At 40.1% G+C, this 14,986-nt stretch overlaps 1 protein-coding gene and 1 long non-coding RNA gene across 3 annotated transcripts in view; both read left to right on the top strand.

The window, feature by feature from the left end:
• bnc1 (basonuclin zinc finger protein 1) overlaps positions 1-3,292 on the top strand; it is a 69,876-nt gene extending 66,584 nt beyond the window's left edge. For both annotated transcript variants that reach the window (XM_073463921.1, XM_073463920.1), the window contains exon 5: positions 1,264-3,292. In XM_073463921.1, the coding sequence (XP_073320022.1) occupies positions 1,264-2,050 (787 nt within the window). In that variant the 3' untranslated portion in view covers positions 2,051-3,292. The remainder of the gene's footprint in view (positions 1-1,263) is intronic.
• A 7,295-nt stretch (positions 3,293-10,587) lies between these two features.
• LOC140994179 (uncharacterized) lies at positions 10,588-11,810 on the top strand. The gene is made up of 3 exons (XR_012178724.1): positions 10,588-10,953; positions 11,157-11,223; positions 11,377-11,810. It is a non-coding gene; the product is annotated as an uncharacterized lncRNA (long non-coding RNA).
• Positions 11,811-14,986: the final 3,176 nt, after the last annotated feature.

Here is a 14,986-nt window from a genome sequence, read left to right as displayed (position 1 = left end):
TGATATTGTTCTAGCGCAGGTATCATATGAAAGCCAGTACATTTTACTGTTGTCAGAATAGGCAGGACTCTAAGGTGTTGCTGTTTAGCTCATTCCGTTGGCAGTTTCCTTATAGTTCCATTAAGCAGAGACCCTGTTCATCAGTAACACGATGAATGGATGTGACATTGAAACATTTGAATGTCCTGGCAGGGAGGAGGAACTGAAATCAGCTGCTCTAATTTGGTCAGTATAGAAAGAACAGAGCATTCAAGGAAGAGTTCACTCATAGATGAAAATCCAGTCATGATCTGCTCCCCCCATGCTGATATAAAGTCAGGTGAAGTTTCGTAGTCCACAAAATATTTCTGTAGGTTCACAGTAAAACAGAGTTGCAGCATTCTCCTAAACAACTGAAGTAGCTGGGGACTTGTTTTAAAATGTTAAAAAACAACAGAATATAAAAACATTAAAATGGTTCCATACAGCTTTTCTGCTGTCATCCAAGTCTCCATAATCCCAGAGAATTCAAATTGATTTGAAACCTTATTTACACCCTCAACAATTGGCTGAGCTTGTGATGCAAATTACATCTTTTTGAATTCTATTTGGAATCTCAGGGCTCCTGGAAGATTTTGATGAAGCTGGTGGAGCTGTATGGAGCCATTGTATGTTTTGTTTCAGTTATTTTTATATTTTTTTAAGTCCACATATACTTCAGTTTTTTAGGAGAATGCTGCACGTTATTTTACTGTGAAGCTCCAGAAATGTTTTGTGTACTATGAAACTTTCCCTATCTTTTCATCAGCATGGGGGTGAAGAGATAATGACAGAATTTTACTTTTTAGGTAAACTGTTCCTTTAAGCTCAGACACTTTGCAGAGGTCTGCATGCTGTCAAAAATGTATTAAGACTACACACAGAGGATATGAGCAGTCTGCACATGTGTAAACACATATGACTATAAAATCAGTATAAACATAACTACTAGCTGCTGGAGTCTAGCTGGGTAGTTATAGCACATACATACTGATTTACATGATTTAAAGTGAAGGCCATATTTAGTGACTGGATTTGACACTTCTGGTTTGTTAATGTATTCTTTACACCATTATTAATGGGGATAAAAAAAATCATAAAGCAGTTGGCAATAATGGAAAAAACTGCTGGCTAAAACATGAAGCAACAATGTATCTCCCTGGTTCTTCCTAGTATATTGGACATTTACTGTGTAGCGTATAATACATTTAATTGGATTTTAATGCTGTGCTTTTTTATCTTTAGACACAGTGCAAATCTGAACCTGCACCACAAGCTGCTGACCAAAGACTCATTCAGCCCAGCCAACACCCGCTACTCGCCCTCTGTTGGCCTGGACTACTGCCAAGACCAGCGGGACAGAGATCTGCCCCATCGAGATCCAACCAGCCAGACCTCCGTCATCTTCCGAGGTCAAAACCGCATGGGCCTGGTCTTCCCCATGAGCAAAATGTCTACTACACCATACAGTACTGAGGCATCTACCTTAGGAGAGATGGAGGGATTAGGAAGAGGAGGAGAAGATGGTACAAGTGGGGAAGACGGGGCAGTCCTGGACTTGAGCACCTCCTCTTCTGCCCCACCCTGTGGCAACGGCAGTGCTCGATCCTCCTGGGACTCTGATGGAGCCGGTAGTGAGGAAGGGGAAGGGGTTGAAGAGGATGAGGAGGCCCTCCCAATGGAGGACAGTGATGAAAGCTGCGATGGGATCGGTGGGGGGAGGCCTGGGGGTGAGGAGTTGGCAATTGGGGGAGAGAGGACCCTGGGCTGCATTGGGGGAGGACAAGGCGGGCTTCAGGGAGGTGGGGGTGGATCACCGATAACTTGCCATGTATGCCAAAAGGTCTACAGCAACAAGGGCACATTCAGAGCCCATTACAAGACTGTCCATCTAAGACTGCTTCACAAGTGTAAAGTTCCTGGCTGTGACACATCCTTCTCCTCTGTGCGAAGCAGAAACAGGCATAGCCAGAACCCTAACCTCCACAGGAACCTAGCTGTTAGCTCAGGTACTGCAATGGACCAGGAGTAGGGATTTGAACTTATATGCCAATGTGACTGATTTCCTTTGTTCCAATTGTCTTTTGTTGTTGTTGTTTTTCATTTTCGGGCATCTAAAGAAGGCTCACCAATTAGCACTTTTAACATTCCATACTGTAGTTCATCCTGTTGTCATATTTTGGGACAAAAGAGAGAAAAAATAAGAAAGTACAATCATGAGTTCATTTCTTGTTGCGAATACAACTTGCTTTTGTCATAAATGACTTTTACTGTAAGACAAAAATGTAATTGATCTGTCTGTGTTTACACATCAACATGTAAAGAACAACCAAAACATACACGTGTCAGTACATTTGTTTTCAGCATTGATCTCTTTTGCAGTAATGCAGTACTGGTTTCTGTGTATTAGTTTAGATCTTAAACATTTTCATTCATGTGAAATACATTTTTTTTTTTTCCACGTGAGAGTTGAGCCATGAAACAGTATCATGTGCGTAATGTTTTTCCAGTGTTTTTGCTGTCAAATGTCCATCTCTTCCCTGTGAAGCCGTGCACAATGTATTGATCAGAAGCAGTAGTAAAGTAAGCTCTACATGTGTCATTTCATTCATTTGAACAATGGTCTTTAAAAAGAGTCTTTGTTGAAAAGCTGTAGTGTTGTGAGCTTGATCAATAAGTTACTATGTGGTGTTATATGATCTGTCTTTACTGTTCTGGTTGTCGCATACTGCTAATATTGACCAAAGATTTTTTCAGTCCACAGGTGTGTATAGAAACCCCTTCACACTGTACGAGGGGTATGCAGTATTAAAGGGGCTCACCCAGTCTTCAGCCATCCTTTGTGATTAACAGCAGTATTCAGATGTAGGCTCTGTTGTAAAAAAAAAAAAAAAAAAAAAAATACCCAGAAATAAAAGAAAAAAAAACGAAACAAAAACTTATGACTGATGGGGTGAAAAAAATATTCTGATTCCGGTGGTGTTTTTATAAAGACATGATGTGCTTATGGGACTAGACTTGATTAAGGCATTGCTCTTGTATTTGTGTGGTTACTAGCAGTATCCTGACTGACTGGACAAACAGCAGGAACATATGCTGTGTCTGGAGGCTAGAAACATGTACTGTGAATGAGTCAAACACTGAGAAATAATAATTTAAACAAATGCAATTTATGATAATGACCCCACACATGAGCGCACCCTAAAAAAAGAACTGGTAAACAAAATGTTTATTAAACTGTATATTCTGTGAATAGAGTAATTTGTTATCTGAAAGAAACCAAAAAATATACTGTATAAAATAAGTTACCTTCACCACTAAGATTACATCAATCTTTTTTTTTTTCCTCAAAAATGAATAAATAAAAACATTGTGTTGTACATGTCTGATTATTTCCCCATGGTTTACAGTTCTGGTTTTGCTCTATATTCTGTGTATTTTTTCATACTGTATTTAAATGCAATGGGCCAAATTTAAGATCCCATTTGTTTGTTGCTTGGATTTGTTAAAAAAAACAAAAAACAAAAAGGAGCAAAAGCCACCATATGTTGATAGGTTTTCATGTTTCCTTTGGATTAATGTTACAATATTCATTCCAATTAAATAAAAAGCCATATGTTTGCAAGCCTCATTCCATCCAATTTTTTGTCAATTAAAAAAAATGATGTTAATGATGTGTATAATATCAGCAAAGCTTCAGCTCAGCACATGTCAGAGCATCACAACATATCAGATTTTCCCTACACAATTATCACGAATTTATTATAGCAAATGATTTCACCAACACAACATTAAAACGATATCTATAGACAATTTGAAAAAAAATAAATAAAGCTGTCAGTCACATTCATCTTAACTTTGTTCACTGTGTGTCTCTTCTTTGGCAAATAAATGACACTCAAAGTATAGGAAGTAGAAGTGTAGGAAGGTGCAGAGAGTCTGTAATCATAATAATACAAAAGCCAAAAAAAGAACAATGATACCTAATAAGAAAAGGCATATGTATGTATATATATATATACACACACACATACACACACACACACACACACACACACACACACACACACCTTAGCCTTCCCAACATATGAAGGGTTGGGAAGGCTACTTTAAAAATGTATTCCAATACAGTTATCAATTACCTGTTAAAATTTTTTGTCAGTAATGTAATACCAAGTGTCACAATATAAAATTAATGTAACTCGATTACATTACTCAATACCCCAATACCAAACAAATGCAAGTAAAGACAAGAGAAAAGACATATCAATAGATGACTTTTATTTAATCTTAATTACAAGCATATTCTGTAAGAATACACACACACACACACACACACACACACACACACACGGATGTTAAGGGGTTGAGGGGATGATTTACAAGTATTCTTGTTGCTGTGCTCATCTCCACAGCAGCAGTACCATCTGATCCAGACTGTCTCCCTGGAGGCCTTAATAATACTCTGAGTAATACTCAGTGTAAGGCAGAGCAACACTGATGAGCCTCTAACAGACACATAAAGCAATGGGATGATGGGAAGATAACATGCAGGCTTCCCTGCAGAAGAAATCCCTCTTAACAAGTCGTTCAAAATTGAAATGAACCAAAAAAATCTACTTTTTCTTAATTGATGAGTTTGCCAAAACAGCAAATTTTCTCACTTACCTCTTGTGTTATTGAGCCATCCGATAGTTTGGCCTGGTCTCGATATTTGTCTCTAACATTTCTACAATGGAGGTGAATGAAAATTTTTTTTTGTTTGTCTCTTGCAACACTGAAAAAGAAAATGTATATCTCTTTCCCGAAGCAACATCTGGATAATCCCCAGGCCTCACTTAAGGTGAGGGAGCTAGACCCGATGAAAACTAGTTATAACTGTGTTGATTGAGGTAAGTAAGAAAATACTCTTTCTATAATTACAGTGAAGCAATCCTTTAAAATGCATGAGAAAATCTTCCTAATGAGCTGGTTCTAGTGTAAATGTTGGGAGAAATCCATGAGCCATTGTTTGGTACTAAAGGAGCAACCTGCCTGATTTTTATCAAATTTTAAGGTGCCATTATCTGTCCCAATAGTCAAACTGCATTAAAAACACAAGGAATTTTTTAAAAAATTCAGGATAAAATTTGACCAGATTCAAAGAAAAATAAAGATTTATAACTTAATAAGAGAGTAAATGGCTCTTTGAGCAGGACTTGTTTTCAGAGGTTATCTTGCCATCAGGCCTCAAGAGAGATGTGTGCAGTCGAGTCAACCTCGGTTTGACTCCTTCACTGCTACACCACCAGCTAGAGACACAGAAAGAGACTTGTAGACACACAGGTACAGCAACACCAATGTCCAAATGCATACAAGCAGTTGACAAAAGCATTCAGGTAAAGGATTTTTGTTTAATGGTGTTTTGATTTTGATTATATTTGATTTTTGTGATCCTTTCTTTCAGCATGATAAAATGGAGAAGCCACACAAATGGTCATCACATTCAGCAGTGATTAAAAATTTACATTGCAGCAAAATGGCATGCACTACACTGGTTGGAAAAAGCTCTCACAGTTATTGAAGAGGTGAATTAATAGATGTAATACTGCAATGCAAAGTTAAAGGGCATGGATGGAAATGGACGAGGGACAGTGGAAGTATCGTTGGGCCCACATTGAAAAAGCGAGGAGGACAAATCAGTTACGCAACATGCCAAAGTATTGCACTATTACAGAGGGCTGAAAGCCTTGCATAACTCAACAATCCAACCCACCCATCACATTTACTGTACATTAGTGAGCTTGCAGAGCTGTTTCTCATTACTTAGGAGCTAAAAAACCCAGTTCTGACAAGTGGCCCCTATCCTTTTTCTCTGGCACGTTGCAGAAATCTAGTACCACTCAGAGAGGGCACAATGGGTTATTTCAGTCCCTCCTGTGTGCTGCATGTAGGCGACAATATTCAGCAGAGAACCTGGTTGATCTGTAGAGGTGGAGCACTTGCTCAGCTTCCTCCACAGAGCCATATCTGTATCTGGAACAACTTGCATCGTTAGGGCTATTTTTGTGAAGCAGTGGACCACTTTCAGTTACTGTTCAGTGGTAAATATGGAACAGATTGAGGAAAGTGAGAAGCCATTCCTCCAACAGTTTACTGAAATACACCTGAAGCCTTTCAGACAGACTGATTTTAAATCGTTAAACATTAAAGCCTGAATCTATCCATCAGGAATTGATCCTACCATCTTCCTGTGTGTGTGTGTGTGTGTGTGTGTGTCTGTGTGTGTTTGTATGAGTTCGGATTGGATGCGTTCAAAGTGACCTCACTAAACACAAACCGAGCAAACCATCCAGTGGTTAAAGTCGCACAAATAATGCAAGGTGAAATTATGATCTGTCCTGACTACACCCTTGGAACACTACAAGGCACAATTACAGCAGAAAAATAAAATGGTGGACAACCTTCTTCGGGCCACAATTTGACTCAGTATATCTATTATCTGTGGGTTCATTGCTGAGATCTTTGAACACTGCAACATCTCAAAAAAGAAGTCAGAAACTAGAAATTCAAGTAGTCAGGTTGTAAACAAACTCTTGGGTAAGCAAAACTTATATGGAAGAGAAAACAAAGGTGACCTGTGAAAATATTAAACAACTGTCTCTTTTAAATATCCTTCACAGTGTACAGACCAGCTTACTTCGCCAGCTGCTGTACCTGCCAAATGTCAGCACAGATATTTTTGTGTTTTCTCATGAATTATTATCACACTGAAGAAATTCTACATAGAAGCACAAAAACCCTAAAAAAACAAAACCTCCAAATCCCAAACTAATGAAAGCTTTTAACTGTGCAATAAGATTTTTTAACCTGTTTCCAAATCAGCTTGTTGGAATTGTGTAGAAATTAGTGTCAGTGTATTGAATAAGGAGACGAGAGAATCTCAATAGTTAGTTCAAGATGCACTGTTTGATAGATATCAAAGGCGCTAGCAAAGCAACACAGTACATTAATTAATCACAGCAGAAATGTCAGATAGGTTGGACCACCACGTTTAACTATATATCTTTAAATGTTACAGTTATGGCTAAAAATGATAACACATTTCTCCACAATGCAGATCAACTGACAGTTTTCTTAACTGTTGTTGTTACTGCAACATCACAGTGATTCAGTCTATGAGCAGAATTGATTCAAGAAACAAGATGTTACCTTGGAAACAGGTTGGAATTATCCTGTTATAGACAGAATCACTGTGACGTTGCACTAACAACTGTTACTTCCAGGTAGACAAGTTGGAAGTTGATTTGCATAGTGGAATTTATGCAAGCTAGTACACAATGCAAGGATTTTGTACCCGGAAGTTACTGTAAACAAAAATTGGGATTGGTTTATTATTTTTGTTCACCTGGGGGCAGTGGAACAGGTGCTAAACCCAAGATTATCATATCATCTGTCATGTGCATTGTTGTAGTTGCAAACATCTGCTTCACATCCAGCAGACATGGAGCAACATTAGCATTCATTGAGAGCCATGCTTCTATCCAATACTCATTCTCCTTTGGTCAGTTTTGGTCTCGACCTACTCCTCATAGAAATATCTGTCTCTTTAGCTCCTAACTATGGTCACCAGCTCTAACTGTGGTTTGGTGCCAAGCAGATAGTGTACAGTGGCTTTATCAAAGCTTTTCTCCAAAAAAAATCTAAACAAACAAAGAAACCTCACAAAAAACAGCTGCTCTTTGCTGCCTGAAACATGGTTGATGAGAACGTTGAGACTCAACCAAACAGGAAAGTGATTGCAGGCTGTTAAAATGAATAATGAATTGAAGGAGGTCAAAAGTCTGTGTGGAGCCAAGGGGAACTACACCGGATGATGACCATTCTCTTCGGGTTTGTCTGCATAAGCAACACCTTTCACAATTAGTCAATGGATCCATTGTTAATATAAATGAACTACAGAGCAATGGAATCACACCAGCCCCAACGCTCGTCAACATGTTGAAGTTGAACCACAACAATGTTAAACTCTGCCTTCATTTTGATCTCAACTACACATCTATGAAGATTCATGATTTACAAAATCTGTCCACAGGCAGACAGACATATAAACACCTAGCAAAAATATTCAAAACTGCTTCTGTGGTAATCATTTGTGCAGCTTTAATAACAAAACAATTTAACTGTGTTCCAAGATTCCAGCTCCTCCTTTGGTGTGTATGATATTATCACAACTGATAGAAACAATGTTCACATCTATGAAAAGACAACATCAGTAACGAACGGTAAATATCCTTCAAATCCACGTGACACTGTTCAGAGTTTTCGTCTCTACGACATACCCAGAAAATATAAGTTAACTTAACAATTATTTTGCTTTTTCTGAGATTACATCAGCTGATTGGTATCTTGAAACTTAGATCAGCTATGAGCCAGCACCTGGGAAGCAATGTATACGTGCGCTACTGTGAGAATCCCAAACACTGAAACTGAGCCCTCTGAACAACATTGTGGATGATCCCCCACATGTTCCAGAGAGAAGGGTCTTTCTCGGGCACTGACACCGGATCCCACCTCGCAGTCCTGGGATGGGGATCAGGGCCGGCAGGGGGGCGTTGGGGGAGTGGAACTGGAGGATAAGGCAGAGCAGGGTGGAGAAAATGGATTGTCCACGGGTGCTTGGGAAGCTGAGGAATATGAGGGGGTATTACTGCCCGGCACAGCAGCCAGATGGACAGCAGATGACTTTTGTTCTTCCAAATACTCGGAGGTAGATAGAGGTGGAGAGGGGTAAAAAGAGGGAGGGGGCAGGAGGAGAGAGGAGACAGGCTTAAGTGAAAGTTTCTGCTTTTACAAGGCAGTTTTTTCTTTCGCTGGAACGAAACATGTTCATCAAAGACTTTTTTTGTCCCAACATGTCCAAAAGGAAAATCACATCCTCTGTGTAGTTATTACATCCATCATTATTAAAACGGTGAAGATTGATGCAATTAAGAAAGACACAAGAAAATATGAATATCATTGATACAGTTTCCAGTGAGTGAAAGTCCCAGTATCCATTCTAATCATTCTAATATCCTGCAATCTTAATTCAACTGTGAACACAAATTAAAATGTAATTATGGGCCAACTTCACCACAGCAGGCGTCCTACCACAGGAGCAGGAGCTGCTGCTCGCCTGCCCCCTGCTGCTGGAAATCAGATCTCTACCCAGTCTGATATCTGCTCTTCTGCAGACTTACACCTCCCCCTAGTGGTGTACAAAAACAGTCACAGGCTTCTATGAGATTTTCATTTCAACAAACCTCCCAACAAACCGTTAAGAATGCTCGTCAGACGAAATATTGATCCTGCTTAACTACCCATGCAATTAAAATATCTAGTGTAACACTTAATGACATCATATGCAAAACAATGCAAACAATCCTGAACAACATTCAGTCACTTCTTAGTTTCGTTAACTAACTTTCGTTAGTGATGCTGCAAGGAGGAAGAACATTCACCTACCAATGCTTTTGCATGTTGGCTCTGAGAGCTGAATGCACCGCAACCTTAAATACACATGTGACTGGACAAAACAAATTCAAATGTGGAAAATATCTTCATCAATTTGACACACGTGCTGTATTTAGACAAAAACGCTGCAAGGTGGGAAAGCACAACCAAATACAGACATGCTATAAGTGGCACAGAATAGGGTGGGACAAACTATCGGTACCGCAGTAAATCATACCTCTTTCTCTTCTGATAAGATTATTGATACACTGCCGCGTAATATCAATATTTTTATGAAAACACATGGGCCCTCCAAACAGATTCCCCTGATTTGGATTAACAGAGTCCCTACTTAGTAAGTCCTCGCTGTGTAAACTTCTGTAAACTAAATTAACATGTATTGAAGAGAATATAGTGTGTCATAGTTGTATCCTTCCTTTAAATATTTTAACTCCAGAACTTTTCTACTTTCTGGCAGTTCAGCCTTTGGCCAGTTTATGGCTATTTTACATTGGAATGATGGGACACATGGACATGGACAAGCTGCAGTCATAGTAATAAAGAGGCACTAAGCTGAGACCTTATGCAGTTTTTGTACATTGCTTCATCTAACTTAAAGGGTCAGGTCATGTATCAGGTGAGTTCCTTATATACCTGGCTGAAGATACTTTATAGGTTTTGTTCTATGACATAAAATACATCATTAAATGTCCCACAGTTTAATTATAAAGCTCTTACGTGTGTTAGAAACAGCTAGCGGTTGCTAACAAGTGTCTAAATTATTTTCGGCTTTTTGTTTAGGAAACCAGGGTGATGACAACAACCAAAGTGTAAGGTCCTGTTCCCACCTGGCATTAACATGCGTCTCCAGTGACCATTTGTGATTGGATCTCACTCCCCCACTCTATATGCAAATAAACATGTACATCATTTCTGCTTGTAAAGACCAAATGCGTTGTTGTTTTTTTACCTGCGGGAGGCACCAATGCACTAAACCATGTCTAGTCGACAAAGAAAAACAAAGAAGAAGAAGAAGAAGGCCCTTCCTGTCTGTTGGAAATTAAAAGAAGAAGAACACTGGGTAAACCAAAACAATGCAGACCGGCAAACCATGTTAATGAAGATGTTTGAGGCACTCGTAATATATTTCCATGGGCTCTTAGAAATGCTCTGACGCCGTGGACAAAGCCAGCTTACACAATTTGAGAGACAACTGGAGATGAGAAAAAGGAGCAATGGCTAACAAACTTTCATATGTGACGTCACGCATTTGATTTTTTTATGTGGGAAACTGAGACTGCTGCTCCACAAAAGATGAACACATTTATTCCCCCAATGCTGAGGAGCAATAGATGGCTCTCATATCCACATCACTGCCCCCTCCAACAGCGCAAAGGATTACTACGATCGTAAAGGAAGTCATTCCATCATTTTACAAGCTGTTGTGGATCACCTCTCTTGGTGAGTAACACACACACACACATACACACACACACACACACACAGTGGGAGAAGGCCAAGTACTGTACATCTATAGTGTCTATGTCAAACTATGTGTATACAGTTCTGTTTTTTCGACTGTGATAGTAGCCTGTTTGCTTGTCTGATGGAATCAAAGTTGTTCACTAAAGCTGTCTGTTTCCTTTTTATGTTTCCATCCACAGATTCACCAACATCAACGTTGGATGGCCTGGCAGTGTGCACGATGCAAGAGTGCTACGGAACTCCTTAGTATGTTATAGTATGGTACAACTATACTATTTCATGATAGCATGAACTTAATATACTTTCAGTTACAAGAAGCAGGCATTTATATGTACTTGAGACATACTTTAAAATATGTATGTATATGTTTGTACACGTCCTGTCCATTATTCCATTTAGGAAGAAACTGGAGGTGTACAGCTACCCATTATGCTCTTGGGGGACCCTGCATACCCTCTCTTGTGCTGGCTGATGAAGGGATACCCTGGCAATGGACATCTCACTAGAGAGCAGAGGCTTTTCAATTACAGACTGAGTTGTGCACGCATGACTGTGGAATGTGCTTTTGGAAGGCTTAAGGGGAGATGGCAGTGTCTGTTGAAGAAGATGGATGTGAGCATCTCGAAGGTCTCCACCACTGTCAGCAGCTGCTGTGTCTTGCACAACTTGTGTGCGGCGCAAGGAGATTAGTTTTTGGAGGACTGGAGGGAAGAAGTGAAGGAGCCAGCAGACTAACCCAGACATTTTGGTGCCTCATGAGAGAACAGAAGAGCCACAGAATGTTAGACAGGCACTCGCTACATTTTTCACAGAGAGCTGAGTGCTAGTCAAAAAATCACCTGTTTGCGTTGCAGTAGTATCAATAAATACCATGATACAAAAGGTTTTGGGTGTAATCTGTCCTTGATAAGTACACATGGGGAAGCAATGAGCTTTATCTGTAATTTATTTAGAAATGGAAAATCTTATTTTCAAAATGAGTCAAGCTCTGTGTGCAACAGATAGCAAAGATTTGTTAGAATAAGACACCCATGGCCCATAAGTGGCGAAAAGAATGCTCGGTGTAATGCCAAGTGTCTGTGCAGACTGGTTCTCTATTCAAATAGTATCAGTGTACTGAAAATGCAAACAATGCACGCATTCCAATTGTCTACAGGTGATCAGCTTGAGTAGAAGGAGCAGAGGTTAGAATGTGTGCAACTGATATTAAAGATCAAAGTGTTAGAATGAATGGTTCTTCAAGATTTTTTATTTAAAAACTACTGCTAACACATTTTTTAAGTTTAAAGTTAAAAAATAACATGCAATAATCCTAAAAAAATAAAAAGGACAAAGGGCACAAACTGTGGAGTGATCAACGGCATAGTGTGCACAACTGTTTAAACATTCTTTAGTCTTTTAGTCTTTCACCTTAAAAAAAATGGTGAAGTCAAATGTTTGAACATTCAGTCTTTTCAAGTAGCCTTCAGAAATTAAGGTGGGTGAAGGATGTAGGACTATCATCCGCATCTATGTGGCTTGCCAGCCGGGGTGGATTAAATGGTGGGTTGAGATGAGGGTGTTGGACGGAGGGGGGCAGACTGTGCTGGTGGTTGTGGCATTGGCTGATACCAGGTGTAAGATGAAGAATGCCCATGAAGGTGATGGGCAGAACCCATTGCTGATGCAAGTGATGATATTAGGCTCGTTCGAGATGAACTGCGCCTCGCCTGGAAGGTGGACGAGACCAGGCGGCAGCAGCAGGGGGCGGTGACAAAAAGCTGCACTCAAGTCGGACAGTTTCCAGCCGCCATCAAAGAATATACAGGAAGTCAGAGAAATATTTACATCCTGTTAGATCCATCTGTAGGCTACCTGTAGTTTGCAGAACAAGTTCGGATAGCTATGGCTGAAGAAATTGCGTATGCACTGTCATTTATAAATCATACAATCCCCAAATTTAAGAAATTGAACTACTGAATTAACAGTCCAAACGTTCTTATAATCTTTATTGATGCATTTATATTTGTAATTATATACAGTATATATGTGGGAATATGTGTGTATCTGGCATTGTATTCTATCCTTTGTTCTTTTTGTCTGCCTTGTAAAGCACTGATTGCTCGTTTTGATAAGTGTTATATAAATAACCTTTATTATTATTATTATTATTATTATTGTTATTATCAACCACACAAAATATTTTTGTTAACAGATTAAACCTTCATTGCACAACATGAGATTCATATAATCTATCATTAAATATAACAATTACACAGAAAATTAGGATTTTCGACAAAACGTGGTGTTTGTAGTCCTAACTAAGAGCCAAGCAGCTTTGATCAGGCGACAGCCAGGCGTTTCCCATCATGCCCTGAGGTCTTGCAGTCGGTGGAGAGCAACTGCGGCGCCTGGCTCTAAAAACTGCGGCCACCTTGATCTCATGAGGTTATCGTTGCCGGCGTGTGCATGACATCAGAGCAAGTCGGGATCAAGTTGGACACAAATCTAACCGGCATGCATTGTGCAGTAGTCGCCGGTGATCGATTCTGCGCAGGCCTGGCTCATCTCAAACGAGCCTATTGACTGCATCATCATTGCAAACATCTCCTTCTCGTGTGCATGTTGTGCTCTCTGTAGCTGCAGAAGAACTTCATCCTCCTTGCTGTTGCAGATTGCTTTGGTGAAGGGGTAGTCTCAAGCATGGACTTTTTATGTCTGTACAAAGACATACAAAGTCGCTTTGACGATGAAGATGATGGTGAGGAGGAGAAGAAGGATTGGGCTGATGATGCAGTATCAGCATTTGGTCCAGTCATGATAGTATCTACAGAAATAGAAATAACACATTATCCAGCTCTCATTTAGTGTAAAAAGACAATGCAGCACAATGCCATGGTTTTCAACCAATACTCAGTGAAATTGACAAAAGCAGACTTAACCGAAAAGCACATTATATAGTGGTCTCAGACGAAGGCATCCTCAGCTGCTAACAGAAAGGGCAGCTTGAGAACAATCACATTAATATAGGAACGGGGGTCAGATTGTCCAATGCATTTTAGTACAATTAAGTTGGTTTATCAAACTAGGTACTATTGTCACCCTTGCCCTGGCTTTCAACTGGTGGAATGTCACCCAGGGGGACTGAAGCATCAGCAGTCATTATGGAATTGAGAAGAGGCTCTTCCAACTCACAAGAGTCCAACACGTCTTGTTCACCGGGACAGAGTGAAGGTCAGTCTACCAGCACCCTCTCCTACTCCTCATAAAACGGACATGTAATCCTGTCCTGACCAGACTCACGTCCTTTGCCTTCATGTATGCGTTCTTTAAATGTATTATTTTGCATTGGCACTGCTGCTGTGAACGAGCGGAACTGTTCTCCACCATCTGCCCAGGACGCATTGCTGTTCCCACTGCTAAAAGACTGTGGCCACATGTGGCTCAGACCACCTCCAAGTGTGGTTCGGTGATCAGATCTCAAATGTGTCCTCAATGCGTTCCCATCTGTACTTAAGTATGTCCACTTGTGATTGGATCACTCAGAACGGATGATAATACCAGGTGGAAACAGGGCTTAAGAATCACCAGGTCTTGGACAGAAGTAGTTGACAGGAAACCACAGCTATAATGCCACAACACAACTCACTGGGCTCCTCTAGAGACCTGCAGCAGCATCCTATACTGCAGAGTTTTGTTTTCTTACCCCTAAAACTGGATAAAGGATATATTATAAGGATAAAAACCTGCTAAACTTATTTTATCTGTATCCTGCTTTGATGATGCTGTGAAGTGACTTCTGAGGTGTCGCCACACCCTGAGTGGCTTTACCTCCGTCCCCGGATGAAGCTGCCCTCCTCCTTGACTAGTCGCATGTTACCTGTGCTTATAATAAAAGTGGTTACAAAGAAGAAAGCCGGCTCCTTTATTATGATATAATGAAGATATCACATTAAGCGACGAGGATAAAAGCACCGAGAAGTCAAGTGTCTGGTCTGCTTAGCAAGTGAGCAAAGTTGTTGCTGGGGCT

This window comes from Pagrus major, chromosome 4 (genome assembly GCF_040436345.1).
Source record: "Pagrus major chromosome 4, Pma_NU_1.0".
Lineage (NCBI taxonomy): Eukaryota > Metazoa > Chordata > Actinopteri > Spariformes > Sparidae > Pagrus > Pagrus major.
The sequence above is the reverse complement of the archived record's forward strand: the minus strand, read 5'-3'. Positions and strand labels throughout refer to the sequence as shown.